Genomic DNA, 25,057 nt, shown 5'->3' with positions numbered 1-25,057 from the left:
CAAACTAGAGATATGTACTGACCAATGAGATTATTGATATTTGACCTGGATATGTATTTTAACCCATAAAAATATAGTTAACATTTTAACCAATAATAATTATTTTGAATAAATATGATACTCAAGTCAGAGCATATTTAATAGAGATATGCACAGGTATCCTATGTGGAGACACTTGCTGTGTGGCAGAAAGATTCAGAGAGTTACAAAGTTGCTTACAAAGGGCAATTCATTGGATACCAGAAGAAACATGAAACAAAAGCCTTAAAAGGGGAGAAATATGTGCACTTCAAAGCTGTAAAGATTCAAATCGCAGAAAACATGTTCTTCATATTTTATAGGTATAGCTGTGACAACAAAATGAAGTTAGAAATAACAAATTGTAATAAAAGAATCTTGGTACTTGGTTTCCTGAGGGAAGGGTACATATTCTCGTCTATGTTTGCAGTCACTGGTGTAGATGGAGTATAAACAACAGAAAGCTGAAATATCACAAGGTAAAATATGTGTCTGTTACCATTTAGCCCTATGATACCTTTTTTAATAAAATGGTTTGAAAATATGTGTACCTAGGATTCCATTGACTCCCTTTCAGTAATCTTTAAAGCTGGCTTAATTAACACTGTTTTACAGATCTTCTTTCTCATGTTAACTTACAGGGGGAGAAAGGCTATGCCAAATCCTAAATGACTATGAGAAACTGACATTCTCTAGAAATTAAGCAAACTCTTTATGAATTTAACACTAAACATTAACTTTCTAAGATTGGCTGTTACACTCATTCTTTGAATTTGAGTGAAATAAATCTGTTCATGCACACTGCTCCCAATCATTTCACGGCAAGAACTGTATTATTGTGATCTTTACAATTGGCAGACATCTTTCGAAATTAATAAAGTTAACCTAATAACACTCATTCAGAAGTATTGTTGATTATGTGATTTAATCACTTGCAATGTGTATGATTATGTATTTTTAAAAATTAATTGGAGTGTAGTGTGTGCAAAACTATTAGACTGGTTAAGGCTTGGAATTTAAATTGTGAAAGATGATAAATAATTAACTCAAAGGTGAATAATGAATACATGTGATTTGTACCTTTTAATTTACATGATGTGTATATGTTCTCATTTCACAAAAAGTGCATTTTTTTAATGAAAAATGAAACCTTTAGTTGTAAAGGCTAAGGATATGCTCCAGGAAAAGTAATGGAAAAGTATAAACTGACCAGTTTCTATATTGTTTCTTACTTTTAGGTCTGTACTGATTTCTTTGACATCAGTGGTGGTTCTTGTCATCAGTACTGACTGGATCAGCTGGGACAATCTCAATCGTGGATTTTTGCCAAGTGATGAGGTTTCCCGGGCATTCCTAGCCTCTTTTATTCTGGTATTTGATCTGTTAATTGTTATGCAGGTAAAGTACATCTCTATCATCTGACATTCAAAATTTGTTTACTTTTTAATTTTTGACAAAAGTATTTTGAAAGTAAACAGATACAGTTTTGAACAGTATTATATATTACTAATTGTACAATAAAGTGAATATCATATGTAGCATTTCTAATATGCTTAACACCCTACAAAGAACATTACTATTCATTGAGTACCATAGTTTTACTTATCATTTTCTATAACTGCTTCTGAGCACTGTCCAATAGTAGTCACTGTCCTATCAGGAAAAACCATCCATTTGCTGTGGATTGGTAGACAGGGTTCTACGCAGCATTGCTGATGGTGTGATAGATTCGGAGAACCTTGTGACCCTGAATTAGAGTGGGTGCAAAAAACGGACAGTTGATCAACTAACATTTAATGATTTACCATTAAAAATAAAAAATCCTTTGTTGGTCTTAGGACCGTTTGCAGCAGTGAACAATTTTTAACAGTTGTAGTAGCATTCATTGAAGTGGGGGGAACAGTTACAAACACAAAAGGCATTGTTGAACACAATTCTTTTTTCGGTCATGTGCCTTCCATCCCTTAAAGTGTAAGCCTTAGTAGTGATGTACAAAAATGGGAAAAATGAAGAAGCCTATTTTCGTCATAAACTGAATTTAATTCAGTTTATTTTATATAGTCTACATTCCATTGACAAGATCATAGCATTCTTCACATTTACATTTTAAATAAATAGCAAAATGACACATTCATATACAGTATATTTGTAAATACTGTAAATTAGTGCTGCTACCTTAGTTTTAGAGTCCTACGTTCAAACCAGTGGAATCTGCACATCCTGCCTGTCTGCATGAGGTGCTTACTGAATATTTAAGTTTACCTTACAGAAATGCTTATGTTAAGTTAAATGGCAATTCTAAGTTGGATCTACGGAACTGAATGCATGTGTGTATGTTAGTGTGCTGTGAGAAGGGTTGCCTCTCATCAAAGGTTAATATCAGCTTTGGTCCCATTGCTACCCAGATGACTTCTGAATATGTTATGCAATAAACACTGTAGATAGCAGTCACAATACAGTAAGTGCTCTCATCTGGTGGCCAAAACACACTAACAATGATTTTACTGTTTAACGATTTCATGTTTGCAAGAGTTTTAGAGGTTAACTCTGTTTTTTATTTTTAAGAGCTATTTTATTTCTAATTAGAAATTTTTTTTGCGAACTAAAGACCCACATTGGTGGTTCATATGCTTGAAACGTAGAGATGCAGTCAAGTAGAATAAGTGAGGAATGCTGCATTATCTTGTGGTACCCTGCCTGTACTGCACCGTGGGAAATTGTACTGTAATTTTCAGTAATGTGACTGCACTTGAAAGTCCATCAGGTGGAAAAGTGAAAGGTTTAAATGACATTCTACCCAGGTTCTTCAGCTAAGAACCTATTCAAATCCAGGTCAAGACTCAGCAACAATCTTTTCTTAAATTATGGAATTTAAGTTTAGCCTCTGAAATTAACATGACTGGCCTGATATAATAACACAATTCAATGGAATTGAAGTATAACAATTATTTATGAACATTTACCTGTAATTTATGTTTACTGTGTATGCAAAGAAGGCAATGTCAGAGTTTTTCCAGGCACAGTCTGGTTGAGGAAATCCTCAAAGCATGCCAGGAACAAATGAAATGAGTGTTATTTATCAAGTCATAGATTGTGGATGAGAACATTTTCAAACTTTTTATGCTGTAGAGTTGCTTTTACTTTGAATTAAATCAGCCTTTATCCCTGTATCCAAATCCTAATATATTAATCTTGATGTTTATGATTCCCCAAGTGCCCACAGCCTTGGCACTGTCCTCTTCCCAGGACATCGATAGTCATGAATGAGGATGAGCCAGGACAAAGGAGTAAACAAGCACAGCACTTATATATCAAAAGCAGTAACAGTGTATTGATGCATTGAGAATATAAAGTTCAGTCAAAAATTTAGTCTGCAAACAATAAATAATCTACTTCTTCTTCTTCTTCCTCTTCTTCTTCTTTTGGCTGCTCCTGTTAGGGGTTGCCACAGCAGATCATCTTTTTCATATCTTCCTGTATTCTGCATGTTGCTCTGTTACACCCATCACCTGCATGTCCTTTCTCAACACATCAGTGAATCTTCTCTTAGGCCTTCCTCTTTTCCTCTTGCCTGGCAGCTCTTTCTTTAACATCCTGTTCCCAATATACCCAGCATCTCTCCTCTGCACATGTCCAAACCAACTCAATCTCGCCTCTCTGACTTTGTATGCCAACCTTCCAACCTGAACTGACCCTCTAATGTCCATCCCCGTTACATCCAATGCAAATCTTAGCATCTTTAACTCTACCACCTCCAGCTCTGTCTCCTACTTTCTGGTCAGTGCCACCATCTCCAACCTATATAATATACCTGGTCTCACTGCCATCCTGTAGTCTGTCACAAGTTACTCCTGACACTCATCTCCTCCCATTCCACCCTGCCTGCACTCTCTTTTTCACCTCTCTTCCACAATCCCCATTACTCTGTACTGTTGATCCCAAGTATTTAAACTCATCCACCTTCGCCAACTCTACTCCTTGCATCCTCACCATTCCTCTGACCTCCCTCTCATTCACACACATGTATTCTGTCTTGTTCCTACTGACCTTCATTCCTCTTCTCTCTAGAGCATATCTCCAACTCTCCAGGGTTTCCTCAACCTGCTCCCTACCCTTGCTACAGATCACAATGTCATCAGCAAACATCATAGTCCACAGAGACTCCTGTCTAATCTCATCTGTCAACCTGTCCATCAACATTGCAAATAAGAAAGGGCTCAGAGCCGATCCCTGATGTAATCCAACCTCCATTTTGAATGCATCAGTCACTCCTACCGCAGTCCTCACCACTGTCACACTTCCCTCATACATATCCTGTACAACTATTACATACTTCTCTGCCACTCCCGACTTCCTCATACAACACCACAGTTCCTCTCGAGGCACACTGTCATATAAGTTCTCCAGGTCCAGAAAGGCACAGTTCAACTCCTTCTGGCCTTCCCCATCAGCACCCTCAGAGCAAACATTGCATTTGTGATGCTCTTTCTTGGCATGAAACCATACTGCTGCTCACTTATCATCACATCCCTTCTTAACCTAGCTTCCACTACTCTTTCTCATAACTTCATACTAGGGCTCATCAATTTTATCCCCCTGTAGTTACTACAGTCCTGCACATCCCCCTTATTCTTAAATATCAGAACCAGTACACTTCTTCTCCACTCCTCAGGCATCCTTTCACTTTCCAAGATTCCATTAAACAATCTGGTTAAAAACTCCACTGTCATCTCTCCTAAACACCTCCATGTCATTAGGACCAACGGCCTTTCCATTCTTCATCCTCTTCATAGCTGTCCTTACTTGCTACGTGCTAATCCGTTGCACTTCCTGATTCACTATCTCCACATCATCTATCTAATCTTCTCTCTCTCACATTCTCCTCATTCATCAGCCTTTCAAAGTACTCTTTTCATCTGCTCAACACACCCTCCTCACTTGTGAATATGTTTCCATCTTTATCCTTTTTCACCCTAACCTGCTGCACATCTTTCCCAGCTCAACCCCTCTGTCTAGCCAATCGGTACAAGTTCTTTTACTCCCTCCTTAGTGTGCAACCTCTCATACAACTCATTGTATGCCTTTTCTTTAGCCTTCACCACCTCTATCTTCACCTTACGCCTTATCTCCTTGTACTCCTGTCTACTTTCTGCATGTCTCTGACTATCCCACTTCTTCTTCACCATCCTCTTTCTCTGTATACTCTCCTGTACTTCCCCATTCCACCACCAGGTTTCCTTTTCCTCCTTCCTCTGTCCAGATGTCATGCCAAGCACCCTTCGTGCTGTTACCCTTACTATATCTGCTGTAGTTTCCCAACTGTCTGGTAACTCTTCACTGCCACCCAGTGCCTGTCTAACCTCCTCCCTGAACTCAATTTTGCAGTCTTCCTTTTTCAACTTCCACCATTTGATTCTTGGCTCTGCCCTCTCCTCCTCTTCTTGATCTCCAGCGTCATCCTACAGACCACCATCCTGTTTCCTAACTACACTTTCCCCTGCCACCATTTTGCAGTCTTTAATCTCCTTCAGATTGACTCTTGTGCATAGGATATAATCTACCTGTGTGCATCTTCCTCCACTCTTGCACATCACCCTATGTTCCTCCCGCTTCTTAAAATACATGTTCACCACAGCCATGCCCATCCTTTTCACAAAATCCACTATCATCTGACCTTCTTCATTCCACTCCTTGACACCATATTTACTCGTTTCCTCTGTTCCTTTCACCAACATGTCCTTTGAAATCTGCTTCAATCACCACTTTCTGTCCCTTGGGTACACTGTCCATCACTTCATCCAACTCTCTCCAGAAGTCTTCTTTCTCATCCATCGTACACCCAACTTGCGGGGCATATGCCCTAAAAAAATTCATCATCACACCTCCAATTTCCAGCATCATAATCATTACTCTGTCTGACACTCTTTTCACCTCCAAAACACTCTTGACATACTGTTCCTTCAGAATAACCCCTACCCCATTTCTCCTCCCATCCACACCATGATAGAACAATTTTAATCCACCTCCGATACGCCTGGCCTTACTCCCCTTCAATTTAGTCAGTTGCACTAACAATATATCAACCTTCCTTCTCTCCATCATTTCGGCTAACTCTCTCCCCTTACCAATCATACTACCAACATTCAAAGTTCCTACCCTCAGTTCCAGTCTCTTTACCTTCCTCCTCTCCTCCTGCCTCCAAACACGTCTCCCACCTCTTCTTCTTCTTGGGCCTAAAGTAGCCCAATTTCCGTCAGCACCCTGTTGGCTAACAGTTCTGGTGGCGGCCGTTGTTAACCCGGACCTCAACCAATCCGGTATGGAACTTTGTATTGTTGTCTGTATATTGATCTGGCAAAATTGTACACTGGATGCCCTTCCTGATATAAGCCTCCCCATGTATTCCGGCTTGGGACCTGTATGAAGAAACACACTGATTTGTGCATCCCCTGTGGCTGGGTTAATAAATAATCTACTAAATAATCTATACAATTTTACCCTTAAATCAATACATGGATCCCATGACAATTCACCTCCACAAGACAAAAGTTTAATAAGTTTGAAATTGTTAAGTGTTATTAATAATACTATGCTCAAACCATTCAAAGTTGTATTTTAAGAGTATTTCTTTACTATTTTGTTTTAAAAGTTAATTAACGTGTTTCGAGAAATACTGTCATCTCATGCTGGAGTCAAATTCTGATCTTGGCCACACAAACAAACCAACTAAGCCACTACTGCATTTAGCAACTTAATCTAGAATCCTTTCATTGAAAAGCAGCAATTGAACGAGTCAAATTCATAGTAATGTTTTCAAAGAAAATAGATTACAATAATAATTTTCAGTATTCATGTATACTGTACTAAGATTATAAAGTTGTGCCGATTGTCAGTTATGTGTACGTCTATTAAAGGTAACCTGTGAGGCTTGGGACAGTATTATTCAGTTTATTGAACAGATATTGAAACACATTTTAGCAGATTGGGGCACCCCTCCATTAAAGACTATTACTTTAATAAACTTGTGGTAAGTTTCTAGAAATTCTCTTTTTCTTTTTATTGTTTCCATTCATTTTTATTTATTAAAATACTTAAATTACATTTAGGTGGCCTTCTTATGCTTTCCAAACTGTATATATTTGCATGGGTTTAGAGAGTAAACTAACAATGAAATAATCAGTAATAGGGTTTCTTTTTCAAGGAAGTAGTAAGTAAAGTAATCCTGTTATATTTGGAGACAAGTAAGTATTAATTTGTAATGGGTTACTTTCTTTGAGTGACTACCCCAGGTATGCTGGCTACTCAGCTGCCATGTGGATTTTATGCAATATATGGAGTAGAATCAGATGATTAAACAGCGCCTCTATCACTGATGATTCTTTATTTCTCTTTTTCTATACTCAAATATGTTGTTCCATAGTGCAGGAGCAGCAGCTTAATTACAATGGTGTCACTGAGCACGATTCCAAGAAGATAGTAGGATAAAGACAAACAATTTCACATGAAAAAATCCAGATTATTGCTTTCCAACTTTGTCTCTTCTGGACAATAAAAATGGCAGCTTTCTAACCTTTTAAATATAAATTCTAGGCTGTTTTAAATGAATAAAAAGAGAGAACAAATACTGATTGAGAGCATAAAATGTGTAGCAAATACTTGATTCTGGCTTGCTCCCACCTCAACTAATGTTAAGAGTCAGAAACACTGAACATTTTTCAGCTAAAATATACTTTAAATAATATTCTTGGCATGAAAAATAATTAGGCTATAAAACAAATCTAACTTATTTAAAAAAAATTGCACTTTTTTTCAAAACAGCTTTTTTATTGAATCTGGTATCTCACTGAAATGCTTTGTGGTAGAGAAATTCAAATTTCAGAAATGGATTCAGCACACCTACACCTAAACACTTTGCACATGTTTTTGCATGGGAGGATTTTGGTGCAGACCAGTATAATCAGAATATTGAAGTAAGTGACAAAATCTCTACATCAGTTAAAGATATTTAATATTCTGTGCATTTTTAACAGTTTAACTTTAAAGATTTAAGACATTATATACTGTATATTATCACATATAGGGTGGTACGGTGGTGCAGTGGGTAGCGCTGCTGCCTCGCAGTAAGGAGACCTGGATTTTCTTCCCAGGTCCTCCCTGCGTGGAGTTTGCATGTCCTCCCCGTGTCTGCGTGGGTTTCCCCCAGGTTCTCCAGTTTCCTCCCAAAGACATGCAGGTTACGTGCATTGGCGATTCTAAATTGTCCCTAGTGTGTGCTTGGTGTGTGGGTGTGTGTGTGTGTGTCCTGCGGTGGGTTGGCACCCTGCCCAGGATTGTTTCCTGCCTTGTGCCCTGTGTTGGCTGGGATTGGCTCCAGCAGACCCCCGTGACCCTGTGTTCGGATTCAGCGGGTTGGAAAATGGATGGATGGATGGACATTATATACTGTATATTATCACATATAGGGTGGTACGGTGGTGCAGTGGGTAGCGCTGCTGCCTCGCAGTAAGGAGACCTGGATTTGCTTCCCAGGTCCTCCCTGCGTGGAGTTTGCATGTCCTCCCCGTGTCTGCGTGGGTTTCCCCCAGGTTCTCCAGTTTCCTCCCAAAGACATGCAGGTTACGTGCATTGGCGATTCTAAATTGTCCCTAGTGTGTGCTTGGTGTGTGGGTGTGTGTGTGTGTGCCCTGCGGTGGGCTGGTGCCCTGCCTGGGGTTTGTTTCCTGCCTTGAGCCCTGTGTTGGCTGGGATTGGCTCCAGCAGACCCCCGTGACCCTGTAGTTAGGATATAACAGGTTGGATAATGGATAAGGTTGGATTATCACATATTAAATTGAGACATATCTTAACAGACATTAGACACAGTAAGTAGGTGCAGCCACTGTTTTCAAGTTGATATATGAATAATCTTGCATTTTTTGCCTTCTTAAGCAAAGGCGTACAATTAACATTGAGCAGAAGATTATTTGTTTCAATTTCCGATTTTGTTCTTTTCAGCTCTACCTTTATGTGAGTGTCTTTTTGAGTCGTAAACATAATGGTGTCAGAATAATGGTACATAATGTCTTTAGGGCTAAATTCTTTATTTACTAAGTGGTTGCCTTAGGGTATGCTGCAAAAATTAAAACAAGGCCTGTAGATGGACACGTGCTAACCTATTTTTTGTTAAATCTTTAGCTGGTTATGCTGGAGCCATTGCTGGAGGAGAAGTACAGCACATTGAAGCTCATTTATATGGGAGCTATTCTCTGTTGCTTATTTTTTAAACATTTCTTAAAAGTAACCATTACATGATTACCTGAAATTAATGCATTTGATATATTATATCTGTTCCCTATTATAAGCCATTGTTATTTATGTTTGTGTCAAGCATGAACAGAAAACACATTTATTTGAACAGAGATAAATTGCACTGCTGCACCTCTTGTTGTATATTATATTGGGATGGATAGCCACAATCTGTATGCTGGAAAGACGTGTAAGCAGTTAGGGCTAATTAAAATCTCACTGGGGTTCACGTTAAGCACAGAACATCTGGAAAGGAATGAAGGGGAAGTGAGAGCAATGTCAAAAATGCTGTCATAGAAGAACCATAGTGTTTAGATATTGGTGTCTGAGTAGGACAGCTATGTTTGCAAGAAAAAGCCCCAGATTATTGGTTATATAATTAATTAAAATGTTTGACAAGTTTAATGAAAAGGTTTTTGGTTATTCTTTTGACATTTTGTCTGAATCTTTCTTGAATATTAGGGGGCACACCATTTTGGTAATTGTGCCTCCAAGAAACTGAAAGGGTTTTGCACAGTTTCTATCATTGCAGGGTCAGGATTAATAGGCCAGTTTTTTTGTACTTTTCAATTTTCAGTTTTAGGTTAATGAGTATATTGGGTTAGACCTAATACTGCATTTAGTCTTGTGAAAGGTTTGAATAAAATGAGAATAGCATTCCGGATAGTTTCCAGGTACTGCTAAAACGTAGAGTGTTCTGCCTGGAGTCTGTATCTCGTTGTAGATGTATTTGTCTCTCTCTGTTATGCATTGTGCTCTCTGCTCCAGAGGATCTTGTAACTTCTTCTTGGGATATGTGCAGGCAGGGATCCCATAAGACCTATTATTCTGCCCAGAGGGAAACATGTGCTAATCCATAAAGACCATTTAAGTGAAAAGGGGTGGACCGTTATGAAAGACAAGGTCAAGGGTAAAAGGGTCTTCAGAAGGCAGGCCGAGGTCTTTAAAAAAAAAATAAAAATCATTTTCAAGTTTCAAAAAACAACATCAAAATGTCCTTCGGCCAATACTAATGAGAGAATGTGTATTAATAGTCAGGAATAATTAGTTTCATTGTTTGCCTGCACCCATTGTTTCTCTTGTTTAAAAATGCAAAACTCTGATTGTCTGATTGCATCTCAGTCTAAAGGAGCAAATCTTAACAATACCTGTTGCAGGAATATTGATGGGAAAGGACCAATAGGAAATACACATTGGTAGTAAGGGGAGGAGTCTAGGCAGGAACAGAAGTGTTAAAAACAGTGGTGGTAAGAAAGGCATTTTTATGGAAAAGAAGAATTATAGCAGTAAACAGATAAACAGAACAGATTCGATGAAATAATTTACTGCAGCAGTACTGTCTCTTTCAAAAATATTAACCTCCTATTCCTGTCCTTCCTTTTCTTTCTTCAAGTACCCAATCGCCACACAATCAGCTCTGTAGATGTCAATCCATCTGTAAGCTTAGAACGCAGTTTCTTCAAAATTTTTAAGGAACATTGAAATATCTTTGTAGTACATGTTGAATTATTCTATCCATCTATCCATCCAGTGTCGCTCCAGCTCTCAGCAAGCATACAGCGCGAGGCAGGAACAATCCCTGAACAGGGCACCAGCTTGTCGCTAGTGCTGCGACACAGTGTCCTCACATGTTTAATTATTAACAATATAGATTATTTAAATTATGTTAAAATTTAATGTGTATAATGTAAAAGACATATTTTGCTGCATTTCATCTTAAAAATGATATTGTCATCATATGTAAATACGCGCATTATAAAGTGGCTCAGGTTGTGCAATATTATAACTGTATCGCAAGTTTAAAGTGAGGTGATTGTACTTATAAGTACAAACAATTCTGCAAGGAACACTTGATGGACTGATCAATGCATTTAGAGCTCTAGGGATGAAACTGTTTCTAAACCGCGATGTCCCTACAGGAAAGGCTTTGAAGCATTTGCCATATGGGAGCAGTTCAAATAGCATACGGCTGAGGCAGCGTGTGCTTGATGCTGTATACCGATAATTCTCTTTCCGATCAGCTGCTTGAGATCTGTGATTCCACACTCAGATACAGTGGGATAAATACTTGAGAGTAACAATGCAGCTGTTGGTATTTGGAATAGTTTGGCCATTCCATGAACCATTATATTGTTACAGGTTAATTACAATCAGATGCCTTACACTAATAAACAATATGCGGTTAATTTCAGTGCATTTGATAAAGCCACGCAGGATTACCAGGCTGTTGCAAGACAAGATGTCTGGGGAATGTATGACATGTGACATAATTACTGTAACATTTAGGTCAGCATCATACATTCAATTCGAATGTGTGACTAATTCACTACTTGACACTCTAGCATCATCATTGTTAAAGATTTGTCTGGCTACAAATTGTTTTCTGGTATTTGACTTTGATTTAAATCTTTTGTGTTTTGGCTTAGGATATATGTAAAATTCTGGTATTTTGACTCTGTGGCTACAACTCTCGACTTTGTTTGACATTATTTGACCTTGGCTCACTATAGCTATCATTTTACATTTTCTAATTTCATTCAACATAAAACTGCTGCCATCCTGTTCAGTCATTGCAGAACGAACAGTTTTTCAATATTTTATTGTGTGGACAAACACCATACATCTACATAGACTTCTCTGCTATTCCATACCATCTATTTTTATATTATTTTGGTTATATGTGGACTTATTGGACTTTTTTATAATCATTTTCAAACATTTCACTAAGGATTTTTTTTTTGAGTGTATGGTACTTTTTTTGTTTTTTATGTATGTGTTAGGTATTTTGGGAATGGATTTTTTGTTCTACTGTGTGATATTTAATTAATATTTATTAATTGTGAGGTCAGTAGCAAAGTAGTGTTGGTCACCAATTTTCTTTATTATTTTTTTATATACAGTAATCATATCGCTTGGGGACTGGAATGTCTAACCTAAATCTTTGCACAACCTATTTGTTTTTAATACTATCCAAAACATACCACTGGTAATCGTGATGCCACTCATCAATATCTGCATTGATCATAAAGTGGTAAATTATCACTAAACAATGAATACTTTGGCTGCAGCAATGAGACAAAAATGCTATATAGCAGCAAAAATTCAAAAGACAATAAATAAAACTAGTGTCACATAAAATAAAAAAAACAATAATGATATAATTATTAATTGCTATTAAAACATAACAATATTAAATGCAAGACCCAAAAATAAACATCAGATAGGAAAAAGTAAGAGATTATAACACCTATAGGGGGTGTGGTGAGGAGGGTGGTAGAATGGTGTGAAATAAAGTCCCAATGTTAAAAGCAATTGCTAATTTGATTACACCTTTAAATAGGTCTTCCTTCTTATGTTCAGTTTACTTCTGTTGCTGCTTTCTGTAAATAAAACCCTGCTATGTTGAGAGAAGCATTTCTAATGTAATTTAAGTAGCATTCATGATACATTTTCCCTTTTTGGTCTAGACATACAAGGAAATACAACATCAATTTTCAGACTGCTTTTACAAAAGAAACTACAACCATATTGACATTGCCCCAACTCTGCCTATAAATAATAAGTAATGAAAATTCTGCATGGCAAACATCTACCTGATTAGCCAGAGGTTGGTTACTGTTTTTTCAGGTCTAAAGTCATTATTGCAGTAGGCAAATAGAAGAGAAACAATGCCAATATTTTTTCCTTTAAGTCTATTGCACTTCTATATGTGCAGTACAGGATTCACGTTCCTAAGCACTCAAAAATAAGGCAGATGGCATAATACAAATTAGGAGGCTGTGCAAACCAAAGCAGTCATTACTAGCTAAATGAATAAACCAGAAAGACAGATGACACCTACGAGAGTGGACAAGCTGTGCTGATAAACAGGACAAGACAGAACTTACTTATTTGCTGAGGATTGGTAGAATGCCAAAACAAGACAAATGGGAAGCATCTATTAGTGTGCTGTTATAATGTGTGTTATATGGAGATGCACCCCAAAATTATTGTTAGAGGAAGTGACCCAGGAGATGAAGGTGCAAGGAAACTAGACATGAAAAATAATAAGGGACTCTCAAAGATTACAATCAGAAAACTAAGAGAACAAAAGAAAGAGCAAAAGAAAAAAAATCAAAAGTCTTGAGGCAAAAAAGATTTTCAAACTTTACAGACCTAATACTAGTTTTTTTTCTTTTACTAACTAGAGCAAAGTGTTCAATCCACCATGGGATGCCTGTGAATACCAGGCCCCTCCACTTTATACTGGAAAACCTTATGACATTGGTTACAGAATAAAGCTGTGATTAACCGCCTCTTCATAAAACACATGACAAACAAACAGATAAGGCATAAAACATGGGTCTACATAACCTCGGAGGATGTCCAAATACACACAAGACTAGTAGGCATCACGGAGCGGGACAGAAAACTCAACATGAACTAGACTGTAGCCATTTAGAGACAGATGTAGCACAAACTTCCCTGGAAATCAAAAAGCAGAACCAGACTGAAGAAGAAGAAGACAATCAATTCCTTGAGCTTTTGATCTTCTTCTTCTTCCTCTTCATCTTTTCCCACTTCTATGTGAGTCTGATGTGCTCGATCAACCTTCTCCAAAACAACTGTCCTTCACCTCCTTGCCAGTCAAGCCCTTTTCCTTCAGATCTTCTTTTACTTTATCCATTCACTTCTGCTTTGACCTCCCTCGCTTTCTCCTCCCCTGTTTTTTTTATTCCCATCACTCTTTATATTCATGGTTTCTCCTCCTCACATGTCCATACCACTTCAACCTACTTTCCTGTACTTTCTTAGATATTTCCTCCACTTTTGTTGTACCTGTGATTGTCTTGGTTCTTTTTCTGTCCTTTGTGTATAAAAATATGCTATATAAATAAATGTTGTTCTTGCCAAAGTTAACCTTAGAGAAAATCTGTCCGAAAAACAAAAACACCAAAATTGTAACAGACAGAAATCAAAAAGTTGATATTTCCAAAAAATAGAGTTCCTTGAGGAAATAAGGGTCACTGAAGAAATTTATAGGCCATTGTCTAGCCCAATTTTTTTCAGGTAAATTTTAACAAATCCATAGGGGATACAGAAAGTGTGCCCGATATGGGCCCTTTGTACATCATTTCTGCAATATTATTACTTATTTCTGGACCCTTTTGTCTGAGCAGAAACAAGGAATCTGACAAAACCAAAGTATTCTGGATTTCTCTCTGTTTCTCTCATTCCTTTTACCTTTTTCATAGAAATGTATCCTATCTGTGTTCTGCGTCACAGGAATGATATTGTAACAATCTGGCTAGAATATTCACAGAACAGGGTGGACTGAAATGATGATGAGTTGTAAAACATAATGATGACACAGTGCCCAATGAGTCAAATGATGGCACAGTAGGTGGGAACCAGAGATGAAAAAGAAGTGTCAAGTGGAAACTGGTGCCTTTTTCAGCTTTGGGTGTATATTGTCTTAAACCCAGGTATAACATAGTGAACCTGTGTGTTGTGCAAAAGCTGAATGGAGGCTGCATCATAACATCCCAGGAGGTTTCCATAGACTACCATGACTTTAAATCAGTAGACTGTGCAAGTTTGGTTAAAGAAAAAGACTGAAGTGAAAGAGATGTCTACAATGGCACAACAATGGAAGGGTTGTAAATACAAGTAGTGTAGTTCTTAATTACGTTCTTGTTTCCCTTGAGTGTTTTGTTAATAAAAATAAATTTAATTGAAGTCTGCACAGCAAAGATTCAGTGTGGTTTTGTTTTCCTGTCCAGAAGGGGGCTTTACAATATGTAGCTAGTTTGCTGCTGTATTTACTTTGTCTTTCATTGTGGTTAGGGCTTCCAGAAGCTTTTTTCAGTTTTGATCATGTGTGATTATGTCAATTTGAGTTTCTTTAACATAAGAAAAGAATAACATCTGAAAAATTTTCAATAGACTAGGAAAGTATTGCTTATAATTTCCTATTTACCTAACGTATGTACTGTATGTATATATGGTGTAAACACATCACTTGCTTCCTTTAATTAGGTAATACCAGAGAATAATATGTAATAAAAAGGGAATTCAAAGCTCCTAACTTTAGACAAGCCCACACAGTTCAATTTAGTTGACCTAGACTGGACCCACCTGTCTCCCTAACAATCTTGGCAATATATCATAATTATTAATGGACCACAAGTTTTACAAATAAACTACAGTATATTATCACTAGCAAAAAACAGCCTTTTTTCCTTCTTTTAAATGAAACATACAAAAAAGATTGTGTATTTCCACTTTTAATTTTGTAATTTACATACTATCATGCATAAGTACTCAAGGTTGACAATATACTGTGGACACCAAGGGAGTGGTACAGCTCCCCAAACCCCGGACACAACAGACACACATTTATATGTCTTGTTTCCCACCACACAGCACAGTACAAGCAGCACACACCACTAATACACAGTCCTTCCTTCTTCCTTTTCTTTTCCTTGTTCCACCTCCACTCCTCCACTGGCAAGCTTCATATCTCTTCCTCCCGAGTCTGTCTCTTCGAATAGAGTGAGGCAGCCCCTTTTATAGAGTACCCAGAAGTGCTCCAGCTGTTCCACATTCTCCTTCCGCCCACGGCGGCAGCCCTGCAGAGAAGGGCTCAGCTGTTCTGGACCTTCAATGCTCCAAACCCACAGCATCATAGGAAGCCAGGGGGCTGCCCTCTATTGTCCTAGAGGAAGTTCTACCCCGTGTAAGCTCCTCCCCCAGGTCCTTGCCTTACGAAAGTGTCCCAGCTGGCTAAGAGTCCTGGTTGCCCATTACAATACCTATTCCAGCATTGTTTGTAAATTACAATGTTATTAATGACCTAGTACATTTGTTGATGCTTGTAGACAATTAACCAGTGATGTTTCTGGGTTCATTGGTTGTTTGTGGTCTTTCAATATCATAAACTCTTTGTTAGTTAACACAACTAAGAATGATCAGGCCACTACTTGTGTTTTAGGTGATGATTTCCACCATGTTTTTCCCCTCTTATGCCAAATTTATTTTGAGGCTGTTTCTCCTGCTTTAGTTGCTTTACAGTTGACAATTCTTCTCCACACACCCCATGATTCCGTTCATGCTAAGAGCTACCAAAACTGCTACATTCAACCTCATTTTGCATGTATTTTGCATTCTAGGCACTGACTAGACTGTGATATTAGGTGAGTTTCCTTTCAGACAGCAATCTATGCTGATTCCAAAGTCCAACAAGCCTCTTCCATTTGAGTAGTCTAAACCACTCACTTTTTCTTTTTTCTTTTTTTTTCTTTTTTATTGCTCTCTGCTTGTAGGTATGGTATAAATTGTACTTTTGATTGTGTTCATTGGCTGCTAACTCTCACAAACACAACAGTTCACTCTTAGGACTTGCTACCCACTACAAGAAATTCAAACCTGTTTGATTTTGAATAATATTCGCAGAGAGTGTAGAGTGCCAAATAGCGTCCTTTAGTGAATGCAAACCCAAGTGATCAGCCTCTAAGGCCCGCTCTGATACTTACGGGTCTACAGTGGACCCTTGACTTACGAACTCAATTCGTTCGTGAGGGCTGGTTGTAACTCAAGTTGGTTGTAAGTCAAGACTATTTTTCCCATAAGAAATAATGGAAATACCCATAATGCGTTCCGAACCTCCCACAGCAACACTTACTTAACCTTTTCATAATAAAAAGGGTTGTATAATGTGCATAATTTACCAAAACACCAACAATTTTTCTAATGTACTAACCAAAAAGTTATAAAAAGTGCTTAGCCTACCAGAAACAACAATTTCATACTGTACTCACCATTTAATTTGACATCTTTGGGCTGCAGGAAGGGAGGAGGAGGAGAATGAAATGGAAGGTGGTTATTGTTTGGAAGGAGCCTCCTTATACAAATCTTTTCTTTGTAAAATTGTCGAGATGGTGGATTTCGACATGCTGTACATATTAGCGAGATCGGTCACACGAACACCACTCTCATATTTCCGCACAATTTCCTTCTTCATTTCAATTGTGATCGCTTTCTTTACCTTCGTTACCTTCTCTTCCTTCCTTAGCAATTATCTAAATAAATTATATAAATCACTGCACTGACCGAAATTACTTCCACAAACACATGTATCTGGGCTCTGACTGACGCTTACAAACGCTCTCGGCAGTTTGTTTACAATCGCGCAAGCGGATACACATGACTGCATTCAGGTCGTAACGCAAGATGTTGGTCGTAAATCAAAACAAAAATTTTGGTCGTAAATCAAGTTGTTCACATGTCAGTCCAGTCGTATATCAAGGGTCGACTGTATTTATTTAGCACACCTTCCAACCCACCACAACTAGATAAACAATCTTTTGCCATTTTATGATAAATCAAAGATAAGAACTGCTGAATCAGTTTAAAAAGTTTAAAATATCATTATATTAAGCGCTAACAACCTCAATAAAAATATTAACTCAGGCACAATGGCTAACAGTATTTTTGTGCTGGAGCACAAGAACTCCCACAAAATAAACAAATTAAAGTATTGAATATTAGGTGGAGTAGGTACTGGATTGATGGTTGACGACTCCATTATGATACTGTATCGTGAGATGCGCAATGATGTTTTTGTTCTTCCAGAGTTACTAGTTCTATTTCACTACCACCACACCAGATTCCATTGATCAGTTATCCAAAAAAAGCATAGCTCGGGGTACCCATGGGGTACAATGGCGTTCAGGGGCAACTGGGCGACGGGCAACTCGGTGAAAAGACAACTGGGCAACAGACAACTTGGCGAAAAGACAATTTGGCGAAAGACAACTTGGTGACAGACAACTCAGTGAAAAGACAATTCGGCGAAAAGACAACTCGCCGACATCCTTTACCAGTTAGGTAACAGGTTCAAAGAGATTTTGTAATGATATTTAAATGACAACATGGGGTGCTGGAAAATCCACAGAATCACCTGCTTTATGGTAGACCCAATACGTTGAGAGTAAAGATATTTCCCTAAGCCGTACTCGCAGGTCACCTTTTGTATTCTAAATAACGTTATCATACGATTACAATTCATAGAATTTATATAAAGGATTAGCAATTTTGGTTGCAGAAGATAATGTAAGATAGAGTTTGTTCCATCTGCAGAATAAAGTTTGTTCGTCAATTATATAAATTTATTTTCAACATTTTAAATCACGTTGAAAAGTTGAAGAAAGCCCTTGCTGGCTACTATGTAAAGCATGCATTACCTTTTCCCTGGCCAGATTTAATATTAGGATGAAAACACAAGGTTTGCTGTCCCTGCCACCACCAACAAATAAGCTTTACAACTTTGTTTTTGTGCACCAGTTGATTCCCTACTATCCCCATTGAATTCTGAGAGCTCTTCTCATAAAAACCTAGTGAAATAGGATTATGACTGATGGTTACTTAATGACAATTAGTCTGGATAGTCTAAGACGCACTTTTGGCTTGTGTAAAGGAAATAGGGAAAGCAACAATAAGTTAATTAAAGCTGTGTTTTTAACTTAATCCAAATAAATCTATTTATTAATTAAAAACAAATTTCCTTGGCATCAAAATAAATGTACGAATGAGCTACTAACCAACCTTTACAAAATTTAATTGTAAGACCCTGCAATTCTCATCCTATTCTCCACAGCGTGATCTATAATTAATCCTGTGGTTACCACAAATTACTTCTGCTCTGCAGCTGCCAGCTGCATTGCCCTGAACTGATTTTTTTTCCTTTCACTGTAGTCTGCAGTATTTGGCAAATGAGACAAGACAGCAGGGGCCTTTAAACAAAAGCACAGACCCGTCACCAGTACAGGAGAAGTGTGGAGTGATAAGAGGTTTGTTGTGACACAGTCTGGCTTATCAGCTGTGACTGGCACAATTAATTCTGAATTTTACAGTAACTGGTAACTGCAAATTGTTGGTTTTCTTCAGTTTGGAATTATGAGACTTTTTATAGAAAACATTTTCTTTTTCAGTTTACCTAATGTAATATCCTGTGTGAGATACACATTTTTCCTATTGTAAATATACAGTATAACATTTGGCTTTTACATTTTTTAGATAAAATATTTTAGCTTTTCCACTTCCCAAGTAGCTTAAGCCAGTTGAATGATGTAGGGACTACAGCCTATTGGGCAAGGCTGCATGGGGTGTCAAATAACACAGCATATGGCATATCTAGAATAGTTAAAACACATTTAAATTCAGTAAAATTACAAGCCCTAAAGTGAATCTGACAATCTGAGGGAGAAAACATTTAACATATACCCTGAATTACTTTAGTTAATACATACAGAATAGCTTCCAGACTTTTAATATTATGTTACACATTCTATCACTTACTACTTAGACCTTTTGCCCCTCCTGGAAAATAGGCCATTGAAAACCATTCACCAGCAACTCCTGTCCTGTGCTGCTGCTGCCAGTTGCCCCCATTCCAAACCCAACTCTTTGACATTTGCATTGAGAACTCTGAGCCAAGTGTTTCTTGGTGCGTGGCTTTTTCTGGGACTGATTGAGCCACTGCCATCTCATCCTCCCTATCTCTTTCTCTTCCTCTATGGGACACTGCTGGGTATTCTGCCACAGCTCCACATTTCTGATGGTCTCCAGTTAGTAAATCCACTGGATGCAGCACAGGCAGTAACTGATGAAGGTCTGGGTTTTCCTCAGATTGGCCTTTATTGTTCTCTATGTCTCAGAACAGAACAGACAGGTCCGACAGTTTGCGGTTGGGGTGTGTAAGATTCCATGGGACTGGGCAGGGCCCCAATATATTCTTACTTTATTTTAATAAAATGTCTACTTTTGAAAAAAAGTGGCAGGTATTTGTGTTTTGATTCTACACAAACTCAAAGAGCTAGTCGGTGCACATTTGCATCCCTCTTGAGTAAAACCATCTAAGGTGATAGATGCAAGATGTATTTACAGTATGAGTGTCTGGCCTGGCGTGTACATCATGAGTTGCTCACAGTATTTGTAAGCAACATCAATTAAACTGAAGGAATATTGCATATTATTTTATAAGTATCTTTTCCCTGAGCCCGGTGTTAACTCTTAACGTCCCTCAGTACAGAGTTGACGTTTTTGTTGAATAAACAAAGCTTGGTGGCTTGTCCATACTCCTTGGAGTTTAAGATGTTCCTCAGTTGGATAAATGCTTCCTTTGCTTTGGTGATCCATGTAGTTACATCTGCATCTTTTCCACCTTGTTTTTCCACCATTCTGCCCAAGTAAGTGAAGGAATCCACATCTTCTAGGGATTCTCCCTCATGTCAGACTGGCTCTTCAAAGTCAGTGATGATCTTCAGCAGCTTTTTTTTTTCCTTGTGGGTTTTAAGCCCCACTTGGGGTTGAAAGTATAATACAAATAAATACCATTTATTTTTAGTATAGCGCTTTTCATTAAGTGTAGGCATAGATGGCAATGAATGATTCTCAGTTAAAATGCAAGTATAGATTTTACTAATTATTAAGATAGATAGATAGATAGATAGATAGATAGATAGATAGATAGATAGATAGATAGATAGATAGATAGATAGATAGATAGATAGATAGATAGATAGATAGATAGATAGATAGATAGATAGATAGATAGATAGATAGATACTTTATTAATCCCAAGGGGAAATTCACATATTCCAGCAGCACCTTACTGATATAAAAACAATATTAAATTAAAGATTGATTATAATGCAGGTAAAAACAGACATTAACTTTATATAATGTTAACGTTTACCCCCCTGGGTGGAACTGAAGAGTCGCATAGTTTGGGGGAGGAATGATCTCCTCAGTCTGTCAGTGGAGCAGGACAGTGACAGCAGTCTGTTGCTGAAGCTGCTCCTCTGTCTAGAGATGACACTGTTTAGTGGATGCAGTGGATTTTCCATAATTGATAGGAGCCTGCTGAGCGCCCGTCGCTCTGCCACAGATGTCAAACTGTCCAGCTCCATGCCTACAATAGAGCCTGCCTTCCTCACCAGTTTGTCCAGGCGTGAGGCTTCTTTCTTCTTAATGCTGCCTCCCCAGCACACCACCGCGTAGAAGAGGGCGCTCGCCACAACCGTCTGATAGAACATCTGCAGCATCTTATTGCAGATGTTGAAGGATGCCAGCCTTCTAAGGAAGTATAACCGGCTCTGTCCTTTCTTACACAGAGCATCAGTATTGGCAGTCCAGTCTAATTTATCATCCAGCTGCACTCCCAGGTATTTATAGGTCTGCACCATCTGCACACAGTCAACTCTGATGATCACGGGGTCCATGAGGGGTCTGGGCCTCCTAAAATCCACCACCAGCTCCTTGGTTTTGCTGGTGTTCAGGTGTAGGTGGTTTGAGTCGCACCATTTAACAAAGTCATTGATTAGGTCCCTATACTCCTCCTCCTGCCCACTCCTGATGCAGCCCATGATAGCAGTGTCATCAGCGAACTTTTGCATGTGGCAGGACTCCGAGTTGTGTTGGAAGTCCGATGTATATAGGCTGAATAGGACCGGAGAAAGTACAGTCCACTGCGGCGCTCCTGTGTTGCTGACCACAATGTCAGACCTGCAGTTCCCAAGACGCACATACTGAGGTCTGTCTTTAAGATAGTCCACGATCCATGCCACCAGGTATGAATCTGCTCCCATCTCTGTCAGCTTGTCCCTAAGGAGCAGAGGTTGGATGGTGTTGAAGGCGCTAGAGAAGTCTAGAAACATAATTCTTACAGCACCACTGCCTCTGTCCAAGTGAGAGAGGGATCGATGTAGCATATAGATGATGGCATCCTCTGCTCCCACCTTCTCCTGATATGCAAACTGCAGAGGGTCGAGGGCGTGTTGAACCTGTGGCCTCAAGTGGTGAAGCAGCAGCCTCTCCATGGTCTTCATCACATGTGATGTCAGAGCAACAGGCCGGAAGTCATTCAGCTCACTAGGACGTGATACCTTTGGGACTGGGGTGATGCAAGATGTTTTCCAAAGCCTCGGGACTCTCCCCTGTTCCAGGCTCAGGTTGAAGATGCGCTGTAGAGGACCCCCCAGCTCCAATGCACAGACCTTCAGCAGTCGTGGCGATACTCCATCTGGAACCGCTGCTTTGCTGGCACGAAGTCTCCTCAGCTCTCTGCTCACTTGCGCTGTTGTAATTATGGGTGGGGATGTCTCTCCTATGCTGGTATCAGCAGAAGGATGTGTGGAGGGTGCAGTACTCCGAGGTGAGAGTGAGAGTGGGTTAGGGTGGTCAAACCTGTTAAAGAAGTTGTTCATTTGGTTTGCTCTCTTCACGTCTCTCTCAATGGTGGTACCCCACTTCGAGCTGCAGCCAGTGATGATCTTCATCCCATCCCACACTTCCTTCATGCTGTTATTCTGCAACTTCTGCTCCAACTTTCTCCTGTACTGCTCCTGAGCTGGACTCGGAGTTCCTTCTGCACGCGCTTGAGCTCATGCTGATCACCGTCTTTAAAAGCCCTTTTCTTCTGGTTCAAAAGGCCCTTGATGTCACTTGTAATCCATGGCTTGTTGTTAGCATAGCAGCATACAGTTCTTACTGGAACTACAATGTCCATACAGAAGTTGATGTAGTCAGTAGTGCAGTCAACAACTTCCTCAATGTTCTCACTATGTGATCCCTGCAGGATATCCCAGTCTGTAGTTCCAAAACATTCTCTCAGAGCATTCTCAGCCTCCGGGGTCCACTTCCTGAATGATCGTGTGGTTGCAGGTAGGACCCTCACTTTTGGTTTGTAGTGAGGCTGAAGCAGAACCAGATTATGATCTGCTTTCCCAAGCGCAGGCAGCGGAGTGGCGCTGTATGCGTCTTTAACGTTTGCATACAGTAAATCAATAGTCTTATTTCCCTGGGTGTTACAGTCCACATACTGGGAGAAGGCAGGTAATGTTTTGTCCAGCGTCACATGGTTAAAGTCTCCAGCGATTAGCACAAGCGCCTCGGGGTGCTGCGTTTGTAACTTAGCAACAGCAGAATGTCACTCGCTGTCTCCACGTCCGCCTGAGGAGGGATGTACACGATGACAACAATGACGTGTCCAAACTCCCTGGGCAAGTAATAGGGACGCAAACTTACAGCCAACAGTTCGATGTCCCTACAGCAAGTGGAGACTTTGACGTTAACATGTCCAGAGTTACACCACCGTGTATTAACATAGAGAGCGAGTCCTCCTCCTTTGGGCTTCCCACAGGTACTTGCATCTCTGTCCGCTCTAACTGTGCTAAACCCGGTTAGCTCCACGTTAGCATCTGGGATGGTGGTAGTTAGCCACGTTTCGCAAAAACACAACAAACTGCATTCTCTGTAGGTTCTGACATTTTTCACCAGCGCAGCCAGTTCGTCGATCTTATTTGAGATTGAGTTCACATTCCCCAGAATCACAGAAGGCACCGAAGGCTTAAATCGCCACTTTCTCGCAAGCCGCTTCATTTTTAGCTTAGTGCCATCTCTGCTGCCACGACACCGCCTTCTTACCTCGTCGGGTAAATAGGGAACCACACCGGCACTGGCATTTGTTCTCAGCACTTGAAGTTGAGTACTTGAATAGACGAGTCTCGGCGTGTAAAAATCCATACCCACATTGTAAAAGTAAGTGTGTCTAGGGAACAAATCCACATAAAATAAAGTGATAGGAGTGATCAATAAATAAAAATAGAAAAAATAAAAGTAGAAAAGTACACATACACATACAGTCATACACGGAGCTGCTGAAAAGGCTGCCACTCTCGGCGGAGCCGGAACTAACTTGAGTATACACATATACATTAACACATATACATGCAGATTTTTTAAAACACACAAAGAACAAGGTAGAAACTGATTAAACATAAATAAATAAATAAATACATACATACATACATACATACATATATAAATAAATGAATATGAGGCTTTATGTTGCAACTCTCGATAGTTATAGGACAGGAGTGTAATATTGTCAGCAAACTCCAGGTTGTCGGGCTGACTCCACAACAAACACTGAATACCATTTCTTTATTTGTGTGTGTAGCAGATATGCCCTTGATCCACCTCTCGGACCCTCAGGTACCACTCCAAACACAGGGTAAAAGCACAATAACTATTTATTTTATACTTAAACTGTGCACAAAGCACCCTCCACACCACACTACTCATACAATAAACTACTCACAAAACCAATACAATCCTCCACTCCCAGACACTTCGCCACCCTACCTCCCAGCTCAGCTCAGAGTCTGGGCTTTCCCACAGTCCTTTTATACACCCTGACCCGGAGGTGTTCCTGTCCAACAGTCCACAGTTCCTTATTCCTTCCGGGTCAGGGTAAACAGTCCTTTTCTTCAACCCGGGAGTACGTCATTTCTTCCTGTCACGTGACGATGACGTATTCCCGGGTTATAGGGCACATACGAGCCTCCGAGTCCCCCTATAGCGACTCCTGGTGGCCCCCAAGGTATCCAGCAGGGCTGCGTATAAAAACTACATAGTCCATGAGGCCCTGCTGGAACTCGGGGGACGTTCACGCTGTTGGGAGAGCTCCTCCTGGTGGCCTGGGGCTGAGAGCCGGAATAGAAAGCCGGCAATCCACCACATGTGTCACCATTCTCATGATCCAGTCAATGGCGAACAAAAACAAAAATAATGAAGGCAACCAAGTCTCACTTTTTTCCTAACCTCAAAACTTTTTCATGCAACTTCCATGTACAGTATGACTCGACAAGTCACTCCTTCATGCAAATTTCTGATCAAACTAACGATGTTCCGGGGATTCTGTAACAACAAA

General features: G+C 39.4%; 1 protein-coding gene across 1 annotated transcript in view; it reads left to right on the top strand.

Moving 5' to 3' along the window:
• The window catches only part of tmem117 (transmembrane protein 117), a 517,204-nt gene that overhangs the window by 406,277 nt on the left and 85,870 nt on the right, over positions 1-25,057 (top strand). Inside the window, 1 exon segment of the mRNA XM_028810700.2 lies at positions 1,257-1,416. Within this exon segment, the coding sequence (XP_028666533.2) occupies positions 1,257-1,416 (160 nt within the window).

This window comes from Erpetoichthys calabaricus, chromosome 1, assembly GCF_900747795.2.
Source record: "Erpetoichthys calabaricus chromosome 1, fErpCal1.3, whole genome shotgun sequence".
NCBI classification, from domain to species: Eukaryota; Metazoa; Chordata; class Cladistia; order Polypteriformes; family Polypteridae; genus Erpetoichthys; species Erpetoichthys calabaricus.
Note: the sequence above shows the minus strand (reverse complement) of the source record. Positions and strands in the feature narration are given on the sequence as shown.